Source organism: Bos mutus, chromosome 15 (genome assembly GCF_027580195.1).
Source record: "Bos mutus isolate GX-2022 chromosome 15, NWIPB_WYAK_1.1, whole genome shotgun sequence".
Classification (NCBI taxonomy): domain Eukaryota; kingdom Metazoa; phylum Chordata; class Mammalia; order Artiodactyla; family Bovidae; genus Bos; species Bos mutus.
Window position 1 is genome coordinate 4,310,785 of NC_091631.1, and position 25,534 is coordinate 4,336,318.

General features: G+C 45.3%; 1 protein-coding gene across 1 annotated transcript in view; it reads right to left on the reverse strand.

The window, feature by feature from the left end:
* Nucleotides 1-25,534, reverse strand: part of PTPRJ (protein tyrosine phosphatase receptor type J) — a 176,826-nt gene that overhangs the window by 27,680 nt on the left and 123,612 nt on the right. The window contains exons 4-11 of the mRNA XM_070383326.1: nt 20,095-20,295; nt 17,127-17,369; nt 15,992-16,210; nt 14,044-14,310; nt 10,595-10,852; nt 6,192-6,449; nt 5,155-5,430; nt 2,542-2,832 (exon numbers count right to left, since the gene is read on the reverse strand). Coding sequence (XP_070239427.1) covers nt 2,542-2,832; nt 5,155-5,430; nt 6,192-6,449; nt 10,595-10,852; nt 14,044-14,310; nt 15,992-16,210; nt 17,127-17,369; nt 20,095-20,295 — 2,013 coding nt within the window. The remainder of the gene's footprint in view (nt 1-2,541; nt 2,833-5,154; nt 5,431-6,191; nt 6,450-10,594; nt 10,853-14,043; nt 14,311-15,991; nt 16,211-17,126; nt 17,370-20,094; nt 20,296-25,534) is intronic.

Consider the following 25,534-nt stretch of genomic DNA (forward strand, 5'->3'; position numbering starts at 1 on the left):
TCTCACCGGGGAAATCCCACAGACAGGGGAGCCTGGCGGGCTACAGTCCATGGGGTCACAAGAGTCAGACACGACTGAGAGACTAAGCAACAATAAACCACTCTGAAAAGTAACTAGTCCAACTCTGGACGTAGAGTGTCTCATTAATAACGTGTGTGTGTGTGTGTGTGTGTGTGTGTGTGTGCACGCACACGTGTGCTTAGTTGCTCAGTCGTGTCCAACTCTGCGACCCCGTGGACTGTAGCCCACCGGGCTCTTCTGTCCATGGGATTCTCCAGGCAAGAATACTGGACTGGGTTGCCATGGCCTCCTCCAGGGGATCTTTCCCAACCCAGGGATCGAACCCAGGTCTCCTGCATTGCAGGTAGCTTCTTTACCAGCTGAGCTACCAGGGAAGCCCCATTAATAACTTACTTTATACAAATTAAGTGAAATTAAATGCTGAAATGATAACATTTTTAATATACTGGGTTAAATAAAATATGATCAAAACTCATTTCAGGGACTTCCCTGGCAGTCGAGTGGTCCACACTTCCAATGCAAGGGTTCAATCCCTGGTCAGGGAACTAAGATCCCATATGCCACAGAGAGCAGGAAAAAAAAAAAAAAAACTTCATTTCAGCTGCTCTTTTTAGTTTCCTAATGTGGTGCCTAGAAAATTTTTTATTATACAAGAGGCTCATATGATTTCCTACTGGAAGGCACAGCTCTAAACCATCCTCCGGCAACCTCTCAAGTAACTGACAGCAGTGGCCACTTGGAGGTGCTGTTCCCACGGCTTGGTGTCAACTGCCTCATCAGACACTGTAACACCCGCTCCCACACTGCCCATCGTTCTTTGCCTTCTAGCCGGCCAGCTGGGAGTCCCCAGCTCCCTACCCCAAGACAGCATTCACCTCCAAGCCTGGAAATTCTTTCCTTCTCAGTGCTTTTCTCAGTCCTACACTCAAGGGGCCCTGCCTGCCTGCATTGGGAAGATCCCCTGGAGAAGGAAAGGACAACTCACTCCAGTATTCTTGCCTGGGAAATCCCATGGGCAGAGGAGCCTGGAGCACTACGGTCCAGGAGGTTGCAAAAGAGTCAGACACGACTGAGCAACTAGGCAACAACATGAGAACATTCACTAGGAGGAATCTCTTGTGAATGACCCCAAAACAGCTGGGGAATTTGTTGACCCAGATTCTAGCGAAATTTGAATCTTGACTGAGTATCTCGTAATAGTTTAAAAAAAAAAAAAAAAAAGATTGCTGGGAGTTCCCTGGTGACCTAGTGGTTAGGATTTAGTGCTTTCACTGCTGTAACCTGGGTTCAATTTGTGCAGCATGGCCAAAAAAAAAGGATTGTTAAATTTTTTAATGTAATGGTAATAGGAATGCGAAAGAATTGATGCTTTTGAACTGTGGTGTTGGAGAAGACTCTTGAGAGTCCCTTGGACTGCAAGGAGATCCAACCAGTCCATTCTGAAGGAGATCAGTCCTGAATATTCATTGGAAGGACTGAGGCTGAAACTCCAATACTCTGGCCACCTGATGCAAAGAGCTGACCCATTTGAAAAGACCATGATGCTGGGAAAGATTGAGGGCAGGAGGAGAAGGGGCTGACAGAGGATGAGATGCTTGGATGGCACCACTCACTCAATGGACATGAGTTTGGGTGGACTCCGGGAGTTGGTGATGGACAGGGAGGCCCAGAGTGCTGCAGTCCTTTGGGTCACAAAGAGTCAGACACAACTGAGCAACTGAACTGAACCAAATAGTAATGTAGTTATGTTTGAAAAAAAGGGGGAAAGGAGTCCCTCTCTTGCATCAATACATGTGGAAAACATACAAATAAAATTATAGAATAACCAGGACTGGTCTCAAAGGAATCCAATAAGAGTGGAGGGGATATAAATGAAACAAGATTGATCAAATGCCCACAAATGGTCAACACAAATGCCATCAAATGCCCACAAATGAGTGATGATGGTACGTGGGTCCCATTACACTGTCCTTTGCTTTCGTGTCTGTCTGAACATTTCTATAAAAATACTTTGTTTTAATGCAGTAGAGGAACTTACCACTTAAAAGAATATGTGGCAACAAATTGTTGCATAAAACAAAGGCAACTTTGGGAATGTAAAAGATAATTCTCACTCATTAAATTCCTATAGATTATACAGTTTCTATGCCTCCCTTGTAATTAGGCTGGTAAAGGATCTGCCTGTAATATGGGAGACCTGGGTTCGACCTCTGGGTTGGGAAGATCCTCTGGAGAAAGGAAAGGCTACCCACTCCAGTATTCTGGCCTGGAGAATTCCACGGACTGTATGTCCATGGGGTCGCAAAGAATCGGACACGACTGAGCGACTTTCACTCACTCACTATGGTTTCTATAGACTATATAGACTACATTTCTACAGAACTGGGTTAACAAAAACAAATATTTTGGATAATTTTTTTTTAGAAACAGGTTTCCGAGCACACTTGGCAGAGCCACTGGGTCAGCTTTCCAGGAGTGATCAAATGACCTGCTGGCTACCCTGCCCTCTGGGAAGCTCACCTGTGATGCCAGAGAGGCAGGTGTTTTGGGCGGGCGGTGCCGTCTTGTTACAGGAGCTGGTAGCAATGCTGACGTCGTACAAGGTAGAAAAATTCAAATGCGTGACTTCCGTCATGAACTCAGAGCCGTTGTTCAAAGAGCAGCCCTCCAAGGTCGTTTTATTTTTCCAGTGTCCATGGCTGACCTCCAGCTCAAAGCCTGTGCTGGTGCCTAAAGGGCAGGCCCACCTAAGGACCAAGGTGGCCTTCTTGGGGACTGCTTCACAGTCGAAGGAGGCCACCGACGCAGGGTCTGCAAGGCAAGCACAGCACAGCATGAGATTCTTGGACGCTTGCCTTTGCAAACACTTAAACTTGGGATGCCTGGCCCGTTGGTGATGAGGAGACAGCAGTGGGGAATGTCAGAAGAGGCAGAGGCTGACCTTGAATCAGGCCTTACTGAACTTTGTGACCTTGGGTCAGCCCCAGCTGCAGGAAGACCCGAGGATTAAATGAAACGGTGGCCGTCGGGCTCCAGGCTGGAAGAGCACAAGGGCCTGTGAGACATAGCTACCTTATGCGGGGAGTGGTAGCAATTTCTCCACCTGTGTCCCCTCTTCTGGGCACCCTCTTGACCATCGTTCTGGAACAGGCAGGGTTAATACTGTCCCACTTTGCAGCTGAATCAACTGAGACTTAGATTAAGTAATTTGCTCAAATGACTGGCTGGCCAGTGGCAAAGCCAAAACTGGATCTTGGGTTTTCTAAATCCAAGTCCAGGGTGTTTTCTACATACACAACAGGCTGAATAACCAATGGTAAATGGTACCAATTTCTTCATCTTTAATATGGGGTGTTATTTGTCTCTACCCATTTGAAGGGCCAGTAGGATATTATTAGGGCTTCCCTGGTAGCTCCGCGGTAAAGAATCTGCCTGCAATGCAGGAGACCCAGGTTCAGTCCCAGGGCCAGGAAGCTCCCCTGGAGGACATGGCCACCCACTCCAGTACTCTTGCCAAGAGAATCCCATGGACAGAGAAGCCTGGCGGGCTGCAGTCCATGGGGTCTCACAGACTCAGACACGCCCAAGTCAGCTAAGCAGCAGCAGCAGGATTTTATTAAGTGTCCACAAAAAGCTGACATAAATGGAAAACTCTTTCAGATCCCAGCGGTGCCTCCAAAAATAAATAAATGGAAAACTCTGTGTTAATGTACTGGGGGCGGGGATATTATCATGACTTGAACACTGTGGTGTTTTAAAGCAGAAAAAGTTTTAAAGAGGCACCCACGCACAGCGCCCACATTCTCCACCTGAGGCCTGGAAGGACAACCTGCCCGATACGATCCCCCTCCCACAGTCCTGTCCATCCACCCCCCCACTCATAAATGCTCACAGATATCTTTCTCTTGCTACAGGGAGCCATGACTGCAGCTAAGATAAATATTAGCAATGGAAGCCACCCGCACGCCAAAGATCAGAGTCTAGACCGGGTGAACAGAGTTTGAGTTAACACAGGGGGCTCAGAGCTGCCAGGATCTCTTTTGCCACTCCACGTGAAAGGTCAGAGGTCATCGAGGTCCCAACCCCTACACTACCAGGGAGGCTGATCTGCTGAGATCCCTGCCCGACTTCCAGATCAGCCTGAACACACCTGAAGGGCTTAGTCTAAGGAAGAAAGGAAGCAAGTGCAAAGGCGGTAGGGGACAAGGTGGCCCACAGGTCCAGAGGGATAAAGCCCCGCCATCAGAACTGTGAGCAGAAGGACTCACAGCCGTTCACCAAACATCCCCCCACTCACTCTCTGAAAGCTCCTTCAGTTAAACACAGGGCTCTTCTCTTTAAACGCTCACACTTTTTGCATTGAGAGATAAGGATCAAGAAAAGTGAAAATGCTGAGCATCCCTTTTAACTATATCCTTTCTGTCTTCTTCAGGGTAAAAGCCAAACTATGAGCTGCAAGGCCTGACGTCAGCCGTGCCCTGGCCCCTCACCCCGTTGGCCTCACCTCCTCCACCTCCCCCTCTTGCTGCCCTCTGCCATCCTGACCTCCTGCTCTTCCTCCAACACAGCAGGCACACTCCAGGCCCAGGACCTCCACACTGGGGCTGCCCGTCTCTCCTGTCCACACGACTGGCTTCACTTCCTGCAAGTCTTTGCTCAAAAGTCACCTTTTCGACAAAGCCTTCCCCAAGATAAACATCTCATTTCTCCTATCCTTTTTACTTATCTTTCCTCAGCAGTAATCATCACCTAATAACCTATGTTTCTGGCTTATTGGGTCTTCCGCCACCAGAACAGAAGTTTCAGAAAGGCAGGGACTCATCTGTGACCTTAGACGGTACCTGACGCACAGTAAATGCTCAGAACGTATCTGCTGAATGAACGAACGATGAGGGCAGCAAGACAGCACTAATGAGCTACTAGGATGCTCACACACCACACAGACGCTAACCAACTCGAGGGGCTTCCCTGGTGGGCCACTGCAGCGGGGCGAAGGTTCTATCCCTGGTTGGAAAACTAAGATGCCATGGTGATCGGCAAAAAAAACTAATCAACTGGAGTTTATTGCAAGGACCTACGTGCAAGGTCAGCATGACACCAGATGGAATCCAAGAGTCCCCTGAGACTACCCACCTGTACAGAATGACTGCCTGCTGGGCCCAAGTGACTTGACATCCCCCATCCGCGTGAAGATCTCTACGGTGTAGGAGGAACCAGGTATTAAGTTGGTGACCGTAGCATGGGTAACGCTGACGTCTGTGACTATTGGCGGGAAGTTGCTGGAACTTCCGTCCTGCCTAATAAGAAGGCAGTAGGTGTAGTTTGAAGAGGCTTCGTCAACATTCTGCCAATTTAAGGTTGCTGCTGTGGTATTGGTCATTATCTCAATGCTGGACACCTTGCTGGGCCCTTAAGTTTTAGGGAAAAAAAAAAAGGATGGATTAACTTGAGCCATTTTATTGACTGCATCTAAAAATAGCCTGGACTTTTTTTTTCTTTTTTTTTTTCATTAAATTTAAAATAAAAATAGCCTGGCTCCTTTGGGTAAAGAATAAATAAAGCTAATACTTGCTGGGATCAAAAAAGAGGAGGCTTCCCCAAAAAGACATTTAGAAAATAATTATACAGATTAAATCTCAAAAGAATTGAAGCTTTTCAGACTTCTTTTAATACTTTATCTGAAATCTATTTTTAAGATGTAATTTCCTACTTGTTTTTGAAATATGATTAATGAAACAAAAATATACAAAAAAGACATTATAAACTTCCATCTCTACCATATATTTAGGTCAAATATTAGCAAAGCATGTCCCTTACTGGTGCATGCAAAACTGCTTCCTTTGGGCAGCATCTTCCATGCCAACATGACCGGGTGACCCCTCCTCCAGTCTGTATTCCCAAGGAATGAATGGTGATGCTTCCCATGCTCATGGGATGCCTCTCTGCTTCGGAAGACAATTCCAAGTTCACATGGCTCAGCACCAGTGCCACCAGGGCAGGGCAGAACGTTGGCTGAGCCCAACGTCTTCAGCTTCCTCGGTTTCACATTCTACCTGGAGCCCAGAAACACAAGGGCCTCTTGCCTCATCACTGAACCCATGCTTATTTCCCCTCCTCCGGCTGAAAGGCTGGAAAAATGCTTCCTTAGGAGGGTGTCCTGAAACACTTACGTGTGTACTGTAGGGTGGAGTTGGCCAGCCCCTGGACAAAGTCCATCTGGGGGGTGACTGTGATCTTGTATAAGGTGCCCGGGGTCAGGTCGTGGAAAGCGATCCCCGTGTGAGAACTGTTCTTCCGATCAGAGCTGTGTTCAGACTGTATTTCTACACTGTAGATGTATTCGGAAGCGTTGTCTGTGTTCTGCCACGCCAGCTGCATGTCGGTGGTGGTGACGTTAATGACGCGGATGTCAAACACTGCGCTGCAGTCTGGGCAGAGGAAAGGAAGAAAAAAAGGAAGTCTGTCAATGACCATCGCAATGTCCAGCTTTATTCTAAAGCACCTGCCCAGAGAACTTGCTCTTCTGTCATCAAATGAGTTCACTAAGGGCAAACTCTAACACTTAGGTGAGAAACAGTTTCTTTCAAGAATCTTGGCTCTTCTGCAACACCGATGAATTTACCAGCCTGTCCTATCTGTTCTCTGGCCTTTTGCTTCTGTCATAGAGACATCCCCTTGGTCTGGGGTTGGTTGGGAGGGGGTCTTCTAGAGTGGAAACCATGCTCAGGTTTTCTTGATCTGAGTGCTAGTGACCAGATGGGTTCAGTTTGTAAAGATGCATCAAATTACGCACTTAGGGTGCGTGTGAGTTTCAGCGTATGTATTATATCTCAGCAAAGTTTTTTAAAAACCAGTCCCTCAGAAGAAAACATCTTTCTATAACACAGGCAGGCACACTGAAGAGAAAGACGGAAATGGAGAGTTGACACTGAAATGGGCACTTGAGGCTGGAGTGCGGAAGGGGAAAAAGCACACGGAGCCGCATCCTCACAGTGAGGAGTCAGAAGCGAAACTACCCAGAGGGCTCTGGGTTCTGCACTCACCATCTCACCTCTACACACTGAACCAGCTGCAGTATAACTGCACAGAATCTCTTTTTTTTAAGATTTTTTTTACAAGGACCATCTTTAAAGTCTTTATTGAATTTTGTGGTAGTAAAATAAACAGAGTGCAATAGTTATCATCTGAACCATTTGTAAGTGTTAAGTATGTTCACAGTGGGGTATCACCATCATCACTGGCTAAACACAAAGTGTTTCATGATGCCCAACACAAACTCTGTTCCCTTGAAGTAAGAACTTCTCATTCCTCCCTTCTCCCCACTATCTTCTGTCTCTACGAATGTGCCAATTCTAGGCACCTCACATAAGTGGATGTACATGGCAGTTGTTCTTCTATGATGGGCTTTTTTCACCTAGCATAATGCTTTCAAGGTTTATTCACACTGTAGCATGCCTTGGTACATCATTCCTTGTGTGGCTAAATAATATTCTAGTGTGGGGCTTCCCTAGTGGCTCAATGGTAAAGAATCCACCTGCCATGCAGGAGACGCGGGTTCAATCTCTAGGACAGGAAGATACCCTGCAGGAGGAAAGGGCAACCCGCTCTCGGATTCTTGCCTGCAGAATCCCATGGACAGAGGAGGCTGGTGGACTACAGTCCATGGGGTCACAAAAGAGTCGGGCATAACTTAGCAACTAAATAACAACAACTATTCTATTATATGGAGAAGGCAATGGCACCCCACTCCAGTGTTCTTGTCTGGAGAATCCCAGGGACGGGGGAGCCTGGTGGGCTGCCGTCTATGGGGTCGCACAGAGTCGGACACGACTGAGGTGACTTAGCAGCAGCAGCAGCATTCTATTGTATGGATATACCACATTTCACCTGCTGATGGACACTTGGCTGCCTCCACCTTCTAGCTATTGTGAATCATGCTACTGTGAATGTTGGTGTAGAGAAATATGTTCAAGTCCCTGATTTCAATTCTTTTAGAAATATGTATACATGTAAGAGTGGAATTGCTGGGTCATCCAGTACTTGCTTCCCTTTTTCAAAATCCCCTTTAATGCTGTTACATTGATTCTCCCCCAATAACAGCAAACATTGGTCAATAATAGAATTGGTGATGTCCTAAGAGCCTAGTGCCTTATTATAACTCTTCTTGATTTCCATTCATTGGGACAATTATAGGCAATAGTACAAGAGATGCCTTCTCCTTATGAATAGTCCTAAATTACTTCTGCAGTTGCTCCATATCGCAGTGCAGTCCACACTGTGGTTAAGACCTCAGTCTCCAAAGGCAGACAGAGGCCAGTTCACTCTCTTGTCACCCTGGGTCAGTTACTTAAGTTCAGAGTCCCCGTTTCCTACTCTATAAAATAGAGATGATAATAGTACCTACCTCATAGAGTTGTGTTCAAAATGTTTAAATACAAAGGCTGAGAGCCCAGCGCTTTGTAGACCCCCGCTACATAATGTTATTATTGCAGTAAATCCTGGGAATTGGCAAGTCACACAACATCAAAGGGACCCAAATTGTGATCCCCTTACCATTAGCTACATTCTCAAAAAGAGAGAAAAAATATATATGTTGATACTATAACCTGATCTCAAAAGTCTAACCTGAAAATCAGACTTGAAAAGGAACTATGCACTTCATCTGAGGGATACATTTTAGCAGTTCCCTTATTGTGGAGGCAGATCTTCCAAATAACCATCAATGCTTAACCTAACCAACAAAGTTGAGAAAACCCACACAAGGAGAATCTCAAAAACCCAACTGACTTCACACATGGCTCAAGGAATCAGTCCCATTTATTTACTCTTTCCTTCTGTAGAAAGGATTTCAAGTCCCGTGCAATCAAAGATCAAGGATACTGGATGTTCTCCAAGCTTTCCCAAAAAATTTCATTTCAAATTTCAAAGGTAACAATAATGAACAATGGATTGTTTTCATGAAATACTTTTATCAACATCAATCAGCCTCATAGAACTAACAAGACCATTGCATCACAATATTGTTCATGAAAGACTGTCAATGATCTACCTGTCCAACAACAGGCAAATGGTCAAGCAATTTATAATACATCCAGACCAGCAGTATAGACTCCTTTACCTTCTGAAAATTATTGAGGCTCTCAGAGAATTTTTATTTATTTAGGTTATATTTATGTATGCTGTAACAGAACATTTTTAATGAGGAAATGCTTAAAATGTAAGAATACCAATCATACATTCCATGAGCCAACAGAAGAATGATGCCATCCCATGTCACACTGCATCTGGAAAACTCCACTGTACACTTATCATGAGAGAATGAGAGTGAAAAAGCCAAATAGTATTCTAGTAGTATTATGATAATACTAATACCTCACAGACCCCCTTCAAAGAGTCTAGGGGACCGCCCCAGAGATCCCCGGACCACACTTGGAGAACCACTGATCTAACCACTCCAGTATTCTTGCCTGGAAAATCCCAGGGACGGGGGAGCCTTGTGGGCTGCCGTCTATGGGGTCGCACAGAGTCGGACACGACTGAAGCGACTTAGTAGTAGTAGTAGTAATAGTAGTAGATCTAACCAAGGGTCAGCAAACTTTTTCTATATGGACCACAGAACAAATATCCTAGGCTTTGCAGGCCATGTATTCTCTGTTGAAACTATTTGTTTCTAGCACGAAAGAAGTCATAGACTTTATATAAAGAAATGAGCATGGCTAGGCTTGAATAAAGCTTTACTTATAAAAAAAAAAACAGGCAGTGAGCCAGATTTGACCCATGGACCTTTATTGTCTGCTGACTCCTGATTCGGACAAGGGAATGCCAGGCAGATATTAAAATTAATCTGCAGGGATATTTATGCTGATAGGGAAGAAGAATCATAATAAACTTGAATAGAACAAAAAGCAGATTTAAAACCACATGTGTAGAGGATTTTAATACTTGTTAAAATATACATGCACACATACATACATACACCTTTATATAATCTTAAAATTCTAGAAGAGCAGTCTGCAACCTTTTTGGCACCACAGACTGGTTTCATGGAAGATATTTTTCCACACACAGGGTAGACGGGTGGTTTGGGGATGATTTTCATAAAGAGCACGCAACCTACACCCCCCGCATGCACAGTTCACAGTAGGGCTCACACTCCTATGAGAATCTGATGCCATGGCCAATCTGACAGAAGGTGGAGTTCAGGCGGTAAATGCAAGCGATGGGGAGTGACTCCTTCACCCACCACTCACCTCCTGCTGTGCAGCCTGGTTCCTAACAGGCCACAGATCAGTACCAGTCTGTGGCCCAGGGGTTGGGGACCCCTGTTCTAAAACATCATGCATCAAAAGCTATTAGTGATTATCTCTGGCTGTTGGTCTACAGGTGATTTTTCTTTTTGCTTATCTGTATTTTAGATAATGAATATGCATTGCTGTCATTAACAATTTTTTAAAAGGTCTTTCTTAGATAATTAAAAGAAAAGCAATATTTGGAAATTTTGACAGGTAAGGTTTATACTGATTTCCCTTAAGAAACATAACTAATTCACAGAAAATACAGCCTATTTGCTTACCAGTTGTAGTGGAAACTGTTTGGGAATCCCCTTTAGTCCCATTTGGTCCTTGTGGATATATATCAAAACGATACATGGTTCCAGGGTATAAGCCACCAATGACAATACTTTGTTCGGTGGTGGTGATGATTCGAGGTTCTCCAGCTTCATGAGGTGTGATATGTATGTCAAAGGAATGAGTGTCATTGCTGTTCCATGCTAAGCCAACTTCCCTTGTGCTGACACTTGTCACTCTAAAGTCAGAAACTGGACTGGGGGCTGTGTGAAGAAAGCAAATGACTAGATTAAGAATCTATTTCTCCAGAAGACAAGGGTGACTGAATCTCACAAAATATTTACACAGAGATTAAATGCACACTTGGTACACCTACAACACAAGCCCCTTAGGAACTCATGTTTCTAACCATCAAGAGAACAATTGGCCACAGGAGTTCAGACACCGGTTAAGTTGTACAAAGTCATTCAAAGGAAATGAGAAAAGGGGTGAGTGAATTCCCGAGGGTTCGGGGCTCAGACTCTGGAGTGGGACCTTGGCCACTGCCAGCAGTCTTATCTTGCATACAACACTTAGCCACCCAGAGTCTTTTTTTAACGATGTACAGCAGAAGGTGCTGTTGACCCCCAAAATTCATCCCCCTCCATTTTCCTTAAACATACACTCCCAGATTTTTAGCAATGTACATGACTCTTGGAGATTTAAAAAACTACATTTCCCAGCCTCCCTTGCAACTAGTCACGTGATTACTAAGTTCTGGCCAATGGGATGTGAGTACAAGAACAATATGGCTCCTAAGAAACAACCTTAAAGGGGGAAGCAGTATTTTCTCCTCTTTGTAGCTGAACTGTGGGTGTGATCCCTGGACTCAGGCTACCTGGCTCTAGAACCAACAATGTGGCAGTGGCTGCAGCCTCCTGATGCCCAGCAAGCAACTCCATACATTCCAAGAGCCAACAACTACAGCCAGGTACTGACTGTGACACTGCTGGGGCCATCCAGGGTGGGGAGTTCTGCACCCTTAGACTGGGAGTCATTTCTGGGTCCCAGCCTAGACCCTGCACCTCACATGTTATGAGCTGAATTATGTCCCCTCAAAATTCTTATATTGAAGTCCCAACCCACAGTACCTCAGAATCTGACTATACTTGGAGACAGGGTTTTTAAAGAAGTGTTTAAGGTAAAATGAGGCCATTAAGGTAGGTCCTAAATTACAACAATTAGTATCCTTATAAGAAGAAATTGGAAGGAACTATATTCAATATCCTGTGATAAGCCATAATGGAAAAGAATGTAAAAAAAGAATATAAACATGTTTAACTGAGTCACTTTGCTATACAGCAGAAATACAACATGGTAAATCAACAGTATTTCAATAAAATAAAATAAAGAGGTGACTGGGACACAGGCATGCACAGACCAAAGGACAGTCATGTGAAGACACGGGGAGAAGCTGGCCATCACAAAACCAAGAAGGCAGATCTCAGAAGAAACCAACCCTGAACCACTTGATCTCAGACTATTTGCCTCCAGACTGTGAGAGAGCAGATTTCTGCTGTTAAAGCCTCCCAATCTGCGGTGCTTGTTACGGCAGCCCTAGCAAATTAACACATCAGCCCTTCCAATGATTCTATAAACTCTCAGTTCCAAGATTAGATCCTTCTCAGCTTCAAATAGCTCATAGTCTCTCAGCCATAAAAAGGAATGAATCTGAGTCCGTTGTAGTGAGGTGAGTGAACCTAGAGCCTGTCATACAGGCTGAAGTGAAGTCAGAAAAGCAAGTGTCGTACATTAACACATGTATATGGAATCTGGAAAAACAGTACTGATGACCCTAGTAGAAAACGGACTTGTGCACACAGCGGGGGAAGGTGAGGGTGGGACAGATTGAGAAAGTAGCGCTGACATATATATACTATCGTGTGTGAAATAGTTAATGGGGAACCATCATATAACACAAGGAGCCCAGCCAGCCTGGCACCCGGGAATGGCCTAGAAGGGTGGGATGAGGGGAGGAGAGGGAGACTCAAGAGGCAAGGGATATACATATAACTACGACTAACTCTTGTCATTGTACAGCAGAAACCAACACAACACTGAAAAGCAATTTTCCACAAGTTAAAATAAAAAACAAAAACACTGCAGTGAGCTCACGGTTCCTGTTTCTTGCTCTGAGCCGCAGCTAAGACTCTACCATCCCATCCATAGCCCTGGGCTTAGCACTGGGCTGCTTTTACAGTGAGAGAGAAACAAACTCCTGTCTTGGATACTTGGGGAGTTTGTTACTCACAGTGAACCTAATCTTAACAGAGAGATTAATTTTTTTTTTTTAAGTAGAAGGTGAAGAAAAGGAAGCAGATTTCATTTACTCCACAGACCCAGTCAGAAGACATCTGTAAGAATGCCTAAGGCGCCTTGCAGGAAGCATCAGACACTGGAATAAAGCATTCTCATGAGATGAGCCCTGGGTCCAGAGCCAGGCGCCCCTGGATTCAAGTCCCTGCCCTGCCGCTTGCCAGCTCTCTGGTTTTAGGCAAATTCCTCAGCCGTGTTGGGCTGTAGGTTTTTCACCTGTAAAACAGGGGTCCTGTTTGGGGAAGAATGGATACATATATAGGTATGGCTGAGTCCCTTCGCTGCTCACCTGAAACAGTCAGAGCATTGTTAATCAGCTATACCCCAATACAAAACAAAAAGGTAAAAAATAAAATTAAATAAACAAAAACAGGGATCCTAACAGCTACCATGAAGACCCCTGCGATATATGCAAAGCTCCTGGCACAGAGTGACACCAATATCATTATGTAATATTAATACACTATATTATTACATTACTGGTAGACCATTATTGTTTTAATTATTGGACCTTCTTTGGAACAGAAAGGTTTTTATTTGCTGCCAAACACCTTATCTTTAAGAGAGACTCAAATGAGAAGGAAAAAAAAAAAGAGAGATAGCTGCATCCTGCTTCATTATTTTGTCAACATTCAAAGGACAAAGGCATGTGAATATCCGGGTTCTTTTCATCTCCACATACCAATTTGCTCCCTGTCTCCACCTTGCTAGGGTGGTTGTCACCAGCTCAGGCTGGAGCTGAGAGAGCCCAGCTGTCTGATCCCACCTCAGACACTTACAAGATGTGATACCTGCCCACAGCATCTCTCTCAGCCTGGAATTCCTCATCCATAAAATGAGGTCAATGCCAACCATGTCACAGATGTGTGAACATTAAAGGAGACGGTACAAGGAAAACATGTCACACGAGGCTGGACGTGTGGGCAGGTCAGTCAATGGTCACCATTACAGGACTGAAAATCTTGAAGGTGGTAAGAGTCCCTGTGGATCCACACGCTGAACTGTGCGTTCCTCGAAAAAGGAACAGGGTTTGTCTCGTATCTGGGCCGGGCACACGGCCGGCAGGAAGAAAGGTTAGCAAAGCCACGAGCGGACTCACGGGTGTAAACTTGGATGAAGCCCGGCGTGCCCTCGGAACCATCCTCAAGGACAGGATACACCGTGATGTTGTACAAGGTGCCTGAGCTCAGTTCAGTGATGACGGCATGAGTCTCATTGACTGTGAGATTGAAGGAATCTGTCTCATCCACAACTTGTATCTTGTAGGTATTGACTGAAGATGACTCATTATCATTGATCTTCCAGGTCATGGTCAAGCTGGTGGCACTGATGTTCACAAATTTGATGTCAAAAACCTGACTGGAATCTGTGAAGACACAAGAGGAGTTCACCACCACCAGACAGGGAGAGAGATGCTGTCATCAAGGCATCTCATCCAAGAAACACTCAGCAATTCTTCTTCCTGTTCTACACCATTTAACACAGCAGACCCAAGTGTAGACAGGGTCCCAGCAAAAGTCAGACAGCATCTTCAGTGAAGAAACAGCCTGGCTAATTGCAACTGCATAGTTTCCCCTTCATTCTCCCTGCTAAGTTGACTAATCCTAGGGATGCAATAGATGTCTCAAACCACAACATGGACTCTACACATGACCGTCTAAGTGCTGGGTGACCCCAAAAGGTCTCAGGCATCTATCCATCCAAGAATTAACACTATCTACACAATTAAGTAAAGATCACAGACTTTTGCACGAGGCAGGTCTGGGTTCCAAGGTGAGCTCTACTGAAGAGCCTGGTAGATCTTAGGAAAATCACTGAGCTCAGTTTCCTCATCTATATAAAAAAAAAAAAATCAAGATAACAACCATAACTCCAGGAAAGGAAACACGAGAGTGCTAGTCATTCATCACTTGTCCACCCCACCCTCCCAGTCCACCCTCTGTCCTCTCCCGCCTGCGCTGTGTCCCCACAATGCTGACCCCGGCACCCTGCATCACTGGGGCACTCTGCCGGGTGACAGGTTCCACCAGCGAGTGAAACAGACAGGCTCCTGTGGGGCTGGAGGAGAAAGAAACTGGAGCCTTCTCCTCACCACCTCCCGTTCTGGGTCGCCAGGTCCAGCGCCAGTTTTCTGGCTGCTACTCGGTGTTCTGACCTTGGTCCTCCAGCCTCCACTCTCCTCCCCCTGTTCTATGGATCTATGACAGCCTTCCAGAATAGATATATTTGGAGGAGAGGGGGTGTTTGTTTGCTTGTTTTAGTTTTTATTGGAATATATTTGACCTATAAGGTGTTAGTTTCTGCTGTGCAGCAGAGAGACTGCCATGCAAAATAGATATCTTTTTGGATAAGATAACCCAAATTGGTCTGTATCGCCTGCAAGCAAGCCCCCGAAGGCTACAAGGCTACAGCATTCGTTTCTGAACTCACTGAGCATGGCTGTGTGCTTTTGCGTGTATTTTCCCTCGATTCCCCTTCTGTTCTGAAATTTCCTGAGCGTAGGAACCATGCATTTCTTTACACCCTCATTAGCACTGATCCAAAAAGTCTCCAAAACTGTTCAATTTACAGAGTAAGAACGCTGACAGATTCTAGGTAAAAAGCAGCAGCGTGCATGTCAGCAAGGGACACAGGAAGGTCAGTATGCCTTTCAAGTTTAGGTCAAAAAAGAAGACTCATTGTCTCTTCTCAGGGGGAAAATACTTAACCAACGTGGACAAAATGAATATCAACTTTCAAGAGAAAAACCTTACACCAGTGTGCCTCCCTGGCCAGTATGCAGAGCTATAAAAGAAAGGGCAAGGGAGCCCCTCGCATCCGCACACAGTAGCTGCTGAATATGCTGTGATGGGGTCAAGGAAAGAAGAGCCTTGGCCACAGAGCTCAGAAGAAACTCACTGGACCTGCTGTCCAAAATCTCTTCCAGAAAATTCCCTCCAACCACAAGCTGACTTATGAAGCAAGAGATAACTCAGGACCAGAATCACAGGAGACAAACTTTGCGCTAGGAAACTCTGGCTGAAGCCATTTTACAAAACTCCACATACTTGTTTTGAACTCTATAGCCTGGGGCTGTCCTTCGGCACCTTTAACAGCCTGGGGATAGACCGTGGCCTTGTACTGTGTGCCAGGCTTTAACCTGAGAAGCAAGACTTCCACGGTGTCCGGGGCCAGGGAAGTGTTAGACGACGGGCCGGCACGTTCCAGTCGGTATTTGGACCCAGGGGCCGCGGGACCCCCAGGCAAGCTGTCTGTGTTGCCGGCATCTGTTTGAAACACAAAAGGCAAAGACATGACCTGAGACTGAAGTGCATTCCTGTCTGCTTTCAGCGCCGCTGCCCTCTCCACCGAAGGATGCCACATCAGACAGTGCCCACAGCTGGGATTCTATGAACACCTGTTCCCTTTCTCCCCCAGAAAGAGATCCATGCTCCTGAAAGGAGCCTGATATTGTTAAGCAATGGTTTAGGGGTGTGTGTGTGCGTGTGTGTATTGACTGATTCATTCATTGTGTGACACACGTGGGATCTTAGTTTAACAATCAGGAACTGAACTCACGCTGCCCAGTGTTGCCAGGTGGCTTCCTAACCACTGACCTGCCGGGGAAGTCCCAGGAGCCTCATCTTTGGCAGGTATTTTGCATTGTACTTTTAGCACAGGTGTGCTAAAGTCACAAAGTTGCATCTTTGTGACCCTATGGACTGTAGCCCGCCAGGCTCCTCTGTCTATGGGATTCTCCCAGCAAGAATACCAGAGTGGGTTGCCATTTCCTTCTCCAGGGGATCTTCCCAACCCAGGGATTGAACCCAGGTCTTCTCCTGCATTGCAGGTAGACTCTACCATCTGAGCCACCAGGGAAGACCAGGTAGCACCACAGATATACGTGCTTTTCTCTCCAAAGCAGCTACTTGCATCAACCCCAACTTCTTCCAAGAACCCATCTTCTCCCACCCAACTCCAAACATGGATTTCCAGGGACAAGCCCATGATTCACACTGGGCTAAGCAGAGCCCCACTCAAGGCATTCTTTCCCTGGACCATACCCCTGCAGAGAGAGGGTAAAACAGGCAGAACTCCTGGACCAAGGTGAAGGTCGGTTAAAAGAAGCAGGAAGAGAGACCAGCGTCACCTCATCTCTTCCTTCAAGGCCTTATGGGTCAGAAGCCCACCGCTGTGACTCACCCAAGCCATTTTCTGTCGACAGGGGGCTTCCCTGGGTCTCATTTAATCCTAAAGGATACAGGGTGACCGTGTGCTGACTCCCCGGCTTCAGGTCAAAAATATTGACCGTTAAGTTTGTAGTCAACTCCTGGCTTCCTTCAAGGAGCATCCGGCAGGTGTCCGTGATGTTATCAGTCCTCCAGGTAAGAGTCACGTGCGTCACACCCACGAAGGCAGCACGCAGATCCATTACTGGATGAGGCTCTATTTGAAAAGCACAGAGTGGGCACTGATGGAACGAGATGCCTGCAGTCCCCTTCATTATGAATGACTGGGGGCACCGATGATTCAGTGGGGCCCACTACAGACACTTCCTTTATGTCAGAGTCCAGTGCAATTCTATCGCTTCACAGTGGGGAGAAAACTTACCATCATGCAGGAAAAAGGAGAAAAGGATGAACCTTAAAGCCGTAACTTTTTAGGATCAGAACTATTCTCCAAGACAGCCAACTTCTACAGTGATTTGGCACTCTTTAAATTGCCCTTTTAAACAGCAGCTTTTAATATTTGTTTTAGGTTATCAGGAAGAAGCATCCAAAATAGTGACCATCTGCTACATCTAAAAGTCTCAATTCCAGATAATACGAATATGTCATAGTACTGAGACATTTCAACTGAGACGCTCATCCCTGTATTCCAACCCCAAGGGGAATTTTCTGAAGACTTCCAATCTATACTATCCCTCTGCCATCCTTTCTGTCACTTTATTTGGCTGATTGTGACCAAAACCAAACCACTTTGGCCAAAATGACACCCATATCCTTCAGTCTTGAGATGAGAGTATGGAAATTCAGAACGGCAAGGTGACTTGCTCAAGAACGCACAGCATACTTGGAGCATCGGGGAACTAGAGCCCAGGGCTCTAGCTTTAAGCATGGGGTCGCAAAGAGTCAAACATGACTTAGAAACTAGACAGTAACCGCAGCAACAGCACTGCAGACGAAGCCACAACCCTGCTTGAGGAGGCTCAACTCAAAGACACTGGCACGGATGCCCATCAGGCCCCATCCAGCTCTAGGCCAGCTAATCCATTCTACGACTTTATTCTTCATGTCAAACCATATCTGAGGCCAAGATTTCTAAACTGGGTCATGCAGTTGTCTTTTTTAAAGAAACGGAATGTGAATAAACCAGCTAGCTCAGTGATCTGGGTGGCCGCTATGGACACCGCTGTACCACAGTGCTCTGGAACCAGGCTCCTGGGTTCCCTCCACATGGTGCTCAATGACCCCAGGAGCGCAGAAGAAACTTAGCTTCTCAGAGTTACAGATTCCTCCTCTGTAGCCCTCAGGGTTACTGTGAGGGCACTCTGATGTATTAGGGGCAGCTAAGCAAATTGAAAAGAGTCACTGGGAAAGACCCTGATGTTGGGAAAGATTGAAGGCAGGAGGAGAAGGGGGTGACAGAGGATGAGATGGTTGGATGGCATCACCGACTCAATGGACATGAGTTTGAGCAAGCTCTGGGAGCGTTAGTGATGGATGGGGAGGCCTGGCGTGCTGCAGTCCATGGGGTCGCAAAGAGTTGGACACGACTGAGCGACTGAACTGATCTGAAGCACATAGTACATGCTCAGTAAACAGCAGCTGATGAACACAGCCTTGGCCTCGGGGGCCTTAAGCTGGAGTGAGGAGCCTCAGCCCCTGAGCTGGGTGCTTCGGGTCACCTGGTCACCTCCCCATTCCTATAGGCACCAATTCTGTGTCACCTTGTCCCATTACCAACTCTAAATTCTGCTTTCTTCTTCCTCCCCCGTTCCCTTCCATCTCCTCTGCCCTGTCCTCCTTTTCCTGTCTCTCTCACAATACGGTGAGGCTTTCCTGCTTTCTCCTCCTCCTCCGTCCCTTCCATCTCCTCCGCCCTGTCCTTCCTCCTCTACGGTGAGGCCCTTCTCCTCCTCCTCCGTCCCTTCCATCTCCTCCGCCCTGTCCTTCTTTTCCTGTCTCTCTCACAATACGGTGAGGCTTTCCTGCAGGTTTTGTTTTCTCTAAAACTGTGCTCTGAGGACCTCCAGGAGTTTTTGAAGGTGCCTGTGACATTGCATCCCTGTAGCTCCTCTTTCTCCAGTTCTTTGCAGTTTCTGGGCACCTGGGCAACGTTTTATTTACAGAAATAATTTCCTGGCTTGGAGAAAAGCCATGTTCAAAACCACTGGTCTAGCACTGGCTTGCTTTGTGTGCGGAAGCTGCTATGCCAGGTGGTCACTTCAAGCCCCGGGCTCGAGAGGTCAGCTTCCCGTGGCTCCCACCAGCCAATGACATCACCGCCCCTCCAGATCAGAAAACCAACACAGGACCTCTTTTTTTGAATTCTGTATTTTTCTGAGCTTAAAAAAAAGGCATCTCAACTCTTTTTTATGCTTTTGGTTCTTTTCAGCTTTAAAAAAAAAAAAAAAAGCTGTTATTTGCAGTTATAACTGGTGGTTCAGGGTACTGATACCTAAGCTAAATAAAAATCTAAGCTTAATCCAATGTCACTGGGCTCTTATTGCATTTGAAGCATATACTCCTCTATAAAGTATCCAAATTTTCATGCCCAAAAGAAGCTTCTGGGAATACAAACACAGCATCAACTTTCCTGGGGAGCTTAAAAGAAGCCTAGTAGTTATCAACAGCATCAAGACACATTTCTAACAGGGTCCCTGTTCACAAGTCTTAGCAGAAAAGTAAGTATTCACCAATAATAATGAGAGATTTTTTAAAAACCAAACAGTTGGAAGCAGTTAAAATATCCCAAAACACACAGGACCTTAGTATTAAATGATCCTGCCACCTGAACTCCTGGGCATGAAACCACACAGAATCTTCCCTCATCTTCCAGAGTCAACAAAAATCAATCTCTTTCCAACAGGCAACTTGAATGGGCAAGGCTCTAGGGTACAGGATGAGAAGGACAGTTCATGATCCGCCCTGGGAGCCACTCATCTTACCTACTGTGGTATCTCCTGAAGTCCCATTGCTTCCTGGACCCGAATCCGTGCTGTTATCACCTGTCTGATTTGCAAAGCTCGTGTGCAGATTCTCATTCGTACTCTTTATGCCACCCATGGAATCAGAAGCAGTTGTGTTGTTTTTCCAAGTTGCAGTCACACTGGATGGACTGGTGGTAACTGCTTTCACAGGACTGGATTCTATTTTAATGTTGTTTCCAAAAAAAAGGACAGAAAAAAATTATTTTTCAAAAAGAAATGTAAGAGTAAAGGCTGTTCTGTATGTCTACTTTCCAGAAGTGAGTTTTGCAACTATAAAATTTCATTTCTCTTTATTTGCCTCCTGGACTTCCCTCCAACAAAATACATTTAGATTTCCATGTATTTAGATAGATAGATATATATACATACATGCATACATGTGTGTATATAATACATACACATGTGTCAGTGAAACAGAAGGCTACCAAATAAAGATAAAAACAAGCATGGACCTAGATAATCACACTGAATGAAGAAAGTCAGACAGAGGAAAAATACTGTATGACATCCCTTATGTGTGGAATCTACAAAACAGAAAGAGATCCACAGACCTGGAGGACACACTTATGGTTGGCAGGGAAAGGAATGGGGAAAAGGGATAGTTGAGGGGGTTAGGATGGACACATACACAGGATGTATTTAAAAGGAATAACCAATAAGGACCCAATGTGCAGCATAGGGAACTCTGCTCAATGTTAAGTGGTGGCTTGGATGGGAGGGGAGTTTGGGGGAGAACAGATACATGGCTGAGTCTCTTTGCTGTTCACCTGAAATTGTCACAACATTGTTTGTTAATCAAAGATATACCCCAGTACAAAATAAAAAGGTTTTTTAAAAGATAAAAATAATAGAGTTTGGCCTTGCTGGCTACAACTTCAACATGGAGTTAAATCTGTACAGACCTGAGATGCTAAATGCATCCATCCCCGATGTTCAGAAAACGCTGCGTATGGAGAGGAGTGTACACTACATGGTCCCCAGGACCCTGCCAAGGTGCCGTGCACACATCCTCCCACGTATGCTTCGTAACAATGTCATGAAGGAGGCTATGGCACCATTTTAAGAAGGAAAAAACTGTGTTAAGACCTAAACGTTGTGCGTGTGATAGCCTTTTTTCCAAACTCAGATCTTAGGAGGAAGCGCCACAGCTCTCTGGCATAAAGATGGCACAGAACAGAAGAGCATAAAGAAGAAAGGGTCAGCCTTGGAATCCAAGCTTGGAGGTAAGGACCTGTTCTGCCCCTTAGCTGTGTGACCTAGAAGTAACCCCTGAAAATATCTCAGTCTCGGTTTCCTCTGCTGACAGCTCAAGAATGTTATATTTAAACATAAAGGATTATCATTAAGACACCATGACATTGTAAACACCATCACTAAATTTGGACATTCAAAAGTCAGGGCTCAGAGTCCAATCCTGCCAGTCACTGGCATGAGATTTTACTGAGAGTAAAATTCACCGCTCTGAACATTACTTCCTCCTCTGTCAAATTGCAGATGTATGGGATCTTAACACAATGGAAGCCATGCTGGTTACTAACAGGAATTAAAACTTCAAGATGGGTGTATCCTAATTACAGCCTAGATGGAGGAGCAACAACTCGAAACAGAAGCGTAAGCACAAGCAGTAAGGCCTTTCTCAAGGACCCAGGGCTGGATCCGAGGAGAATAAAGGGGGTACAGGCAACACCATCTCTGCATGGACGTGCCCTTCAAATGACAGCACGGGGGGCGTGCCCCATCGGGAGCCAGGGAGACGCAAACATCGACCCAATGGAAGAAGAAGGGCAGGAGAGGAAACAAGAGAAAGGGACCAGGCACAGAAAAATCTAGTGGCCCTCACTTCAATAAACTGCAGGTTAGGAAGCCCCTCCAGACATGAAGCTCCTCTGTATCACGTAACCACTCACAGCGTCAGAGCAGCATTTTCGCAGGTTATCACTGTGATGCCATTTGCAGTCAGTGATGATGATGGCGAGGAGGAGAATGATAAAACAGCGGGCACGGCTACAGCGCGGAGGCAGCAAGAACAGCCGCAGTCCTATTCTGGGTGCTGGCCGGGTCCCAAGGACCACGCCACGGTGCTGTGCACACATTTTCCCACATGTGCGTCATAACAACTTCACGAAGGAGGCGAAGGCACCATTTTAAGAAGGCAAAGAGCTGTGTTAAGACCTCAATTTTGATTCGCATAAGGATTCTGGGAAGATTTTAGAAAAGCAAGTTCTTTTTTTTTTTCCTTTTGGCCGTGCCACATGGCATGTGGAACCTTAGGTTCCCGGACCAGGGATCAAACTTGTGCCCTCTACAGTAGAAGTGTGGAGTCCTAACCACTGGACCGCCAGGGAATTCCTGAAAAGCAAGTCCTGAACTTTCAATAGTTCAGCAAAGTACATCTTAAAATATCTTTTAAAAATATGTGTGTATATGTATGTATTTCTGGTGATAAAGATGAAGAATCTGAGATCTAAGAGGATCAATGAGGGACTTACCCAGTGGTCCAGTGGTCAAGACTCTGGGCTCCCATGGCAGGGGCCACAGGTTCGATTCCTGGCTGGAAGGGCCAGGGGCTTCCCTGGTGGTTTAGTGGTAAAGACTCCACCTGCTAATGCAGGAGACGCCAGTTCGATTCCTAGGTTCCCTTCAAGCCCAACCAACCTCAATAAATTACTTAGCATTTCTTTTAGGGACTTCCCTGGTGGCTCAGATGGTAAAAAGCGTCTGCCTACAATGCAGGAGACCCAGGTTCGATCGCTGGGTCCGGAAGATCTCCTGGAGAAGGAAATGGCAACCCACTCCAGTATTCTTGCCTGGAGAATCCCATGGACGGAGGAGCCTGGTGGGCTACAGTCCATGGGGTCGCAAAGAGTCGGACACAACTGAGCAACTTCACTTTCACTTTCTTGAGGAACTAAGATCCCACAGGCTGTGTGGTGAGGGCAAAAACATAAATCAATAAACTAAGAGGAAAACTAGCCCTGGATCACATAGTGAGACAGTGACAGATCCAGGAAGCAAAGCTGGGACTCTGATTTTCAGTCTGGGCTCTTAACCACGACACCACTGGAGTGCTGCTCAGAGAGCAGACAGAAAGACAAGTGTTAAAACAGCTCCCAGGGGAGCCAGGCTACGAGGCCAAGAATAGGGAGCAAAGAGATATAGGTAGTTGCATTCTACTATTGAAGCCTAGATGAAGTGATCTTGAATATAGTGCACATATGAAGATATTGGCATTCTCCAAAACCCACAACCTACCCCAAAGGTCTTGCTCACGTGTTTGCACTTTTTGGCAGCAGGTACATTTTAGGAATCAGTGAACAAAAATGGACTGGAATGGACGAATTTAACTCAGATGACCATTATACCTACTACTGTGGGCAAGAATCTCTTAGAAGAAATGGAATAGCCATCATAGTCAACAAAAGAGTCCAAAATGCAGTACTTGGATGCAATCTCAAAACGACAGAATGATCTCTCTTCATTTCCAAGGCAAACCATTCAATATCACAGTAATCCAAGTCTATGCCCCAACCAGTAATGCTAAAGAAGCTGAAGTTGAATGGTTCAATGAAGACCTACAAGACTTTCCAGAACTAACACCCCAAAAAAGTGTCTTTTTCATTATAGGGGACTGGAATGCAAAAGTAGGAAGTCAAGAGATACCTGGAGTAACAGGCAAATTTGGCCTTGGAGTACAAAATGAAGCAGGGCAAAGGCTAATAGAGCTTTGCCAAGAGAACACACTGGTCATAGCAAACACCCTCTTCTGAAAACACAAGAGAACTCTCTACACATGGACATCACCAGATGGTCAATACTGAAATCAGAGTGAATATATTCTTTGCAGCCAAAGATGGAGAAGTTCTATACAGTCAGCAAAAATAAGACCGGGAGTTGACTATGGTGCAGATCATGAGCTCCTTATTGCTAAATTCAAACTTAAATTGAAGAAAGTAGGGAAAACCACTAGACCATTCAAGTATGACCTAAATCAAATCCCTTATGATTATACAGTGGAAGTGACAAATAGATTCAAGGGATTAGATCTGATACACAGAGTCCCTGAAGAACTTTGGATGGAGGTTTGTGACACTGTACAGGAGGCAGCCAAGAAAAAGAAATGCAAAAAGGCAAAATGGTTGTCTGAGGAGGCCTTACAAATAGCTGAGAAAAGAAGAGAAGCTAAAGGCAAAGGAGAAAGGGAAAGATATACCCATTTGAATGCAGAGTTCCAAAGAATAGCAATGAGAGGTAAGAAAGCCTTCCTCAGCGATCAATGCAAAGAAATAGAGGAAAACATTACAATGGAAAAGACTAGAGATCTCTTCAAGAAAATTAGAGATACCAAGGGAACGTTTCATGCAAAGATGGGCTCAATAAAGGACAGAAATGGTATGGACCTAACAGAGGCAGAAGATATTAAGAAGAGGTGGCAAGAATACACAGAACTGTACAAAAAAAATCTTCACGACCCAGATAATCACGATGGTGTGATCACTCACCTAGAGCCAGACATCCTGGAATGTGAAGTCAAGTGGGCCTTCAGAAGCATCACTATGAACAAGGCTAGTGGATGTGATAGAATTCCATTTGAGCTATTTCAAATCCTAAAAGATGACACTGTTAAAGTGCTGCACTCAACATGCCAGCAAATTTGGAAAACTCAGCAGTGGCCACAGGACTGGAAAAGGTCAGTTTTCATTCCAATCCCAAAGAAAGGCAATGCCAAAGAATGCTCAAACTACCACACAATTGCACTCATTTCACACACTAGTAAAACAGTGCTTAAAATTCTCCAAGCCAGGCTTCAGCAGTACATGAACCGTGAAATTCCAGATGTTCAAGCTGGATTTAGAAAAGGCAGAGGAACCAGAGATCAAATTGCCGACATCCACTGGATCATTGAAACAACACAAGAGTTCCAGAAAAACATCTACTTCTGCTTTATTGACTACGCCAAAGCCTTTGACTGTGTGGATCACAACAAACTGTGGAAAATTCTTGAAGAGATGGGAATACGAGACCACCTTACCTGCCTCCTGAGAAATTTAAATGCAGGTCTAGAAACAACAGTTAAAAATGGACATGGAACAACAAATCAGTTCCAAACTGGGAAAGGAATAGGTCAAGGCTGTATGTTGTCACCCTGCTTATTTAACTTATATGCAGAGTACATGATGAGAAATGCCAGCCTGCATGAAGCACAAGCTGGAATCAAGATTGCTCAGATACGCAGATGACACCACCCTTACGGCAAAAAGTGAAAAAGAATTAAAGAGCCTCTTGATGAAAGTGAAAGAGGAAAATGAAAAAGCTGGCTTAAAACTCAACATTCAGAAAACTAAGATCATGACATCTGGTCCCATCACTTCATGGCCAATAGATGGGGAAACAGTGGAAA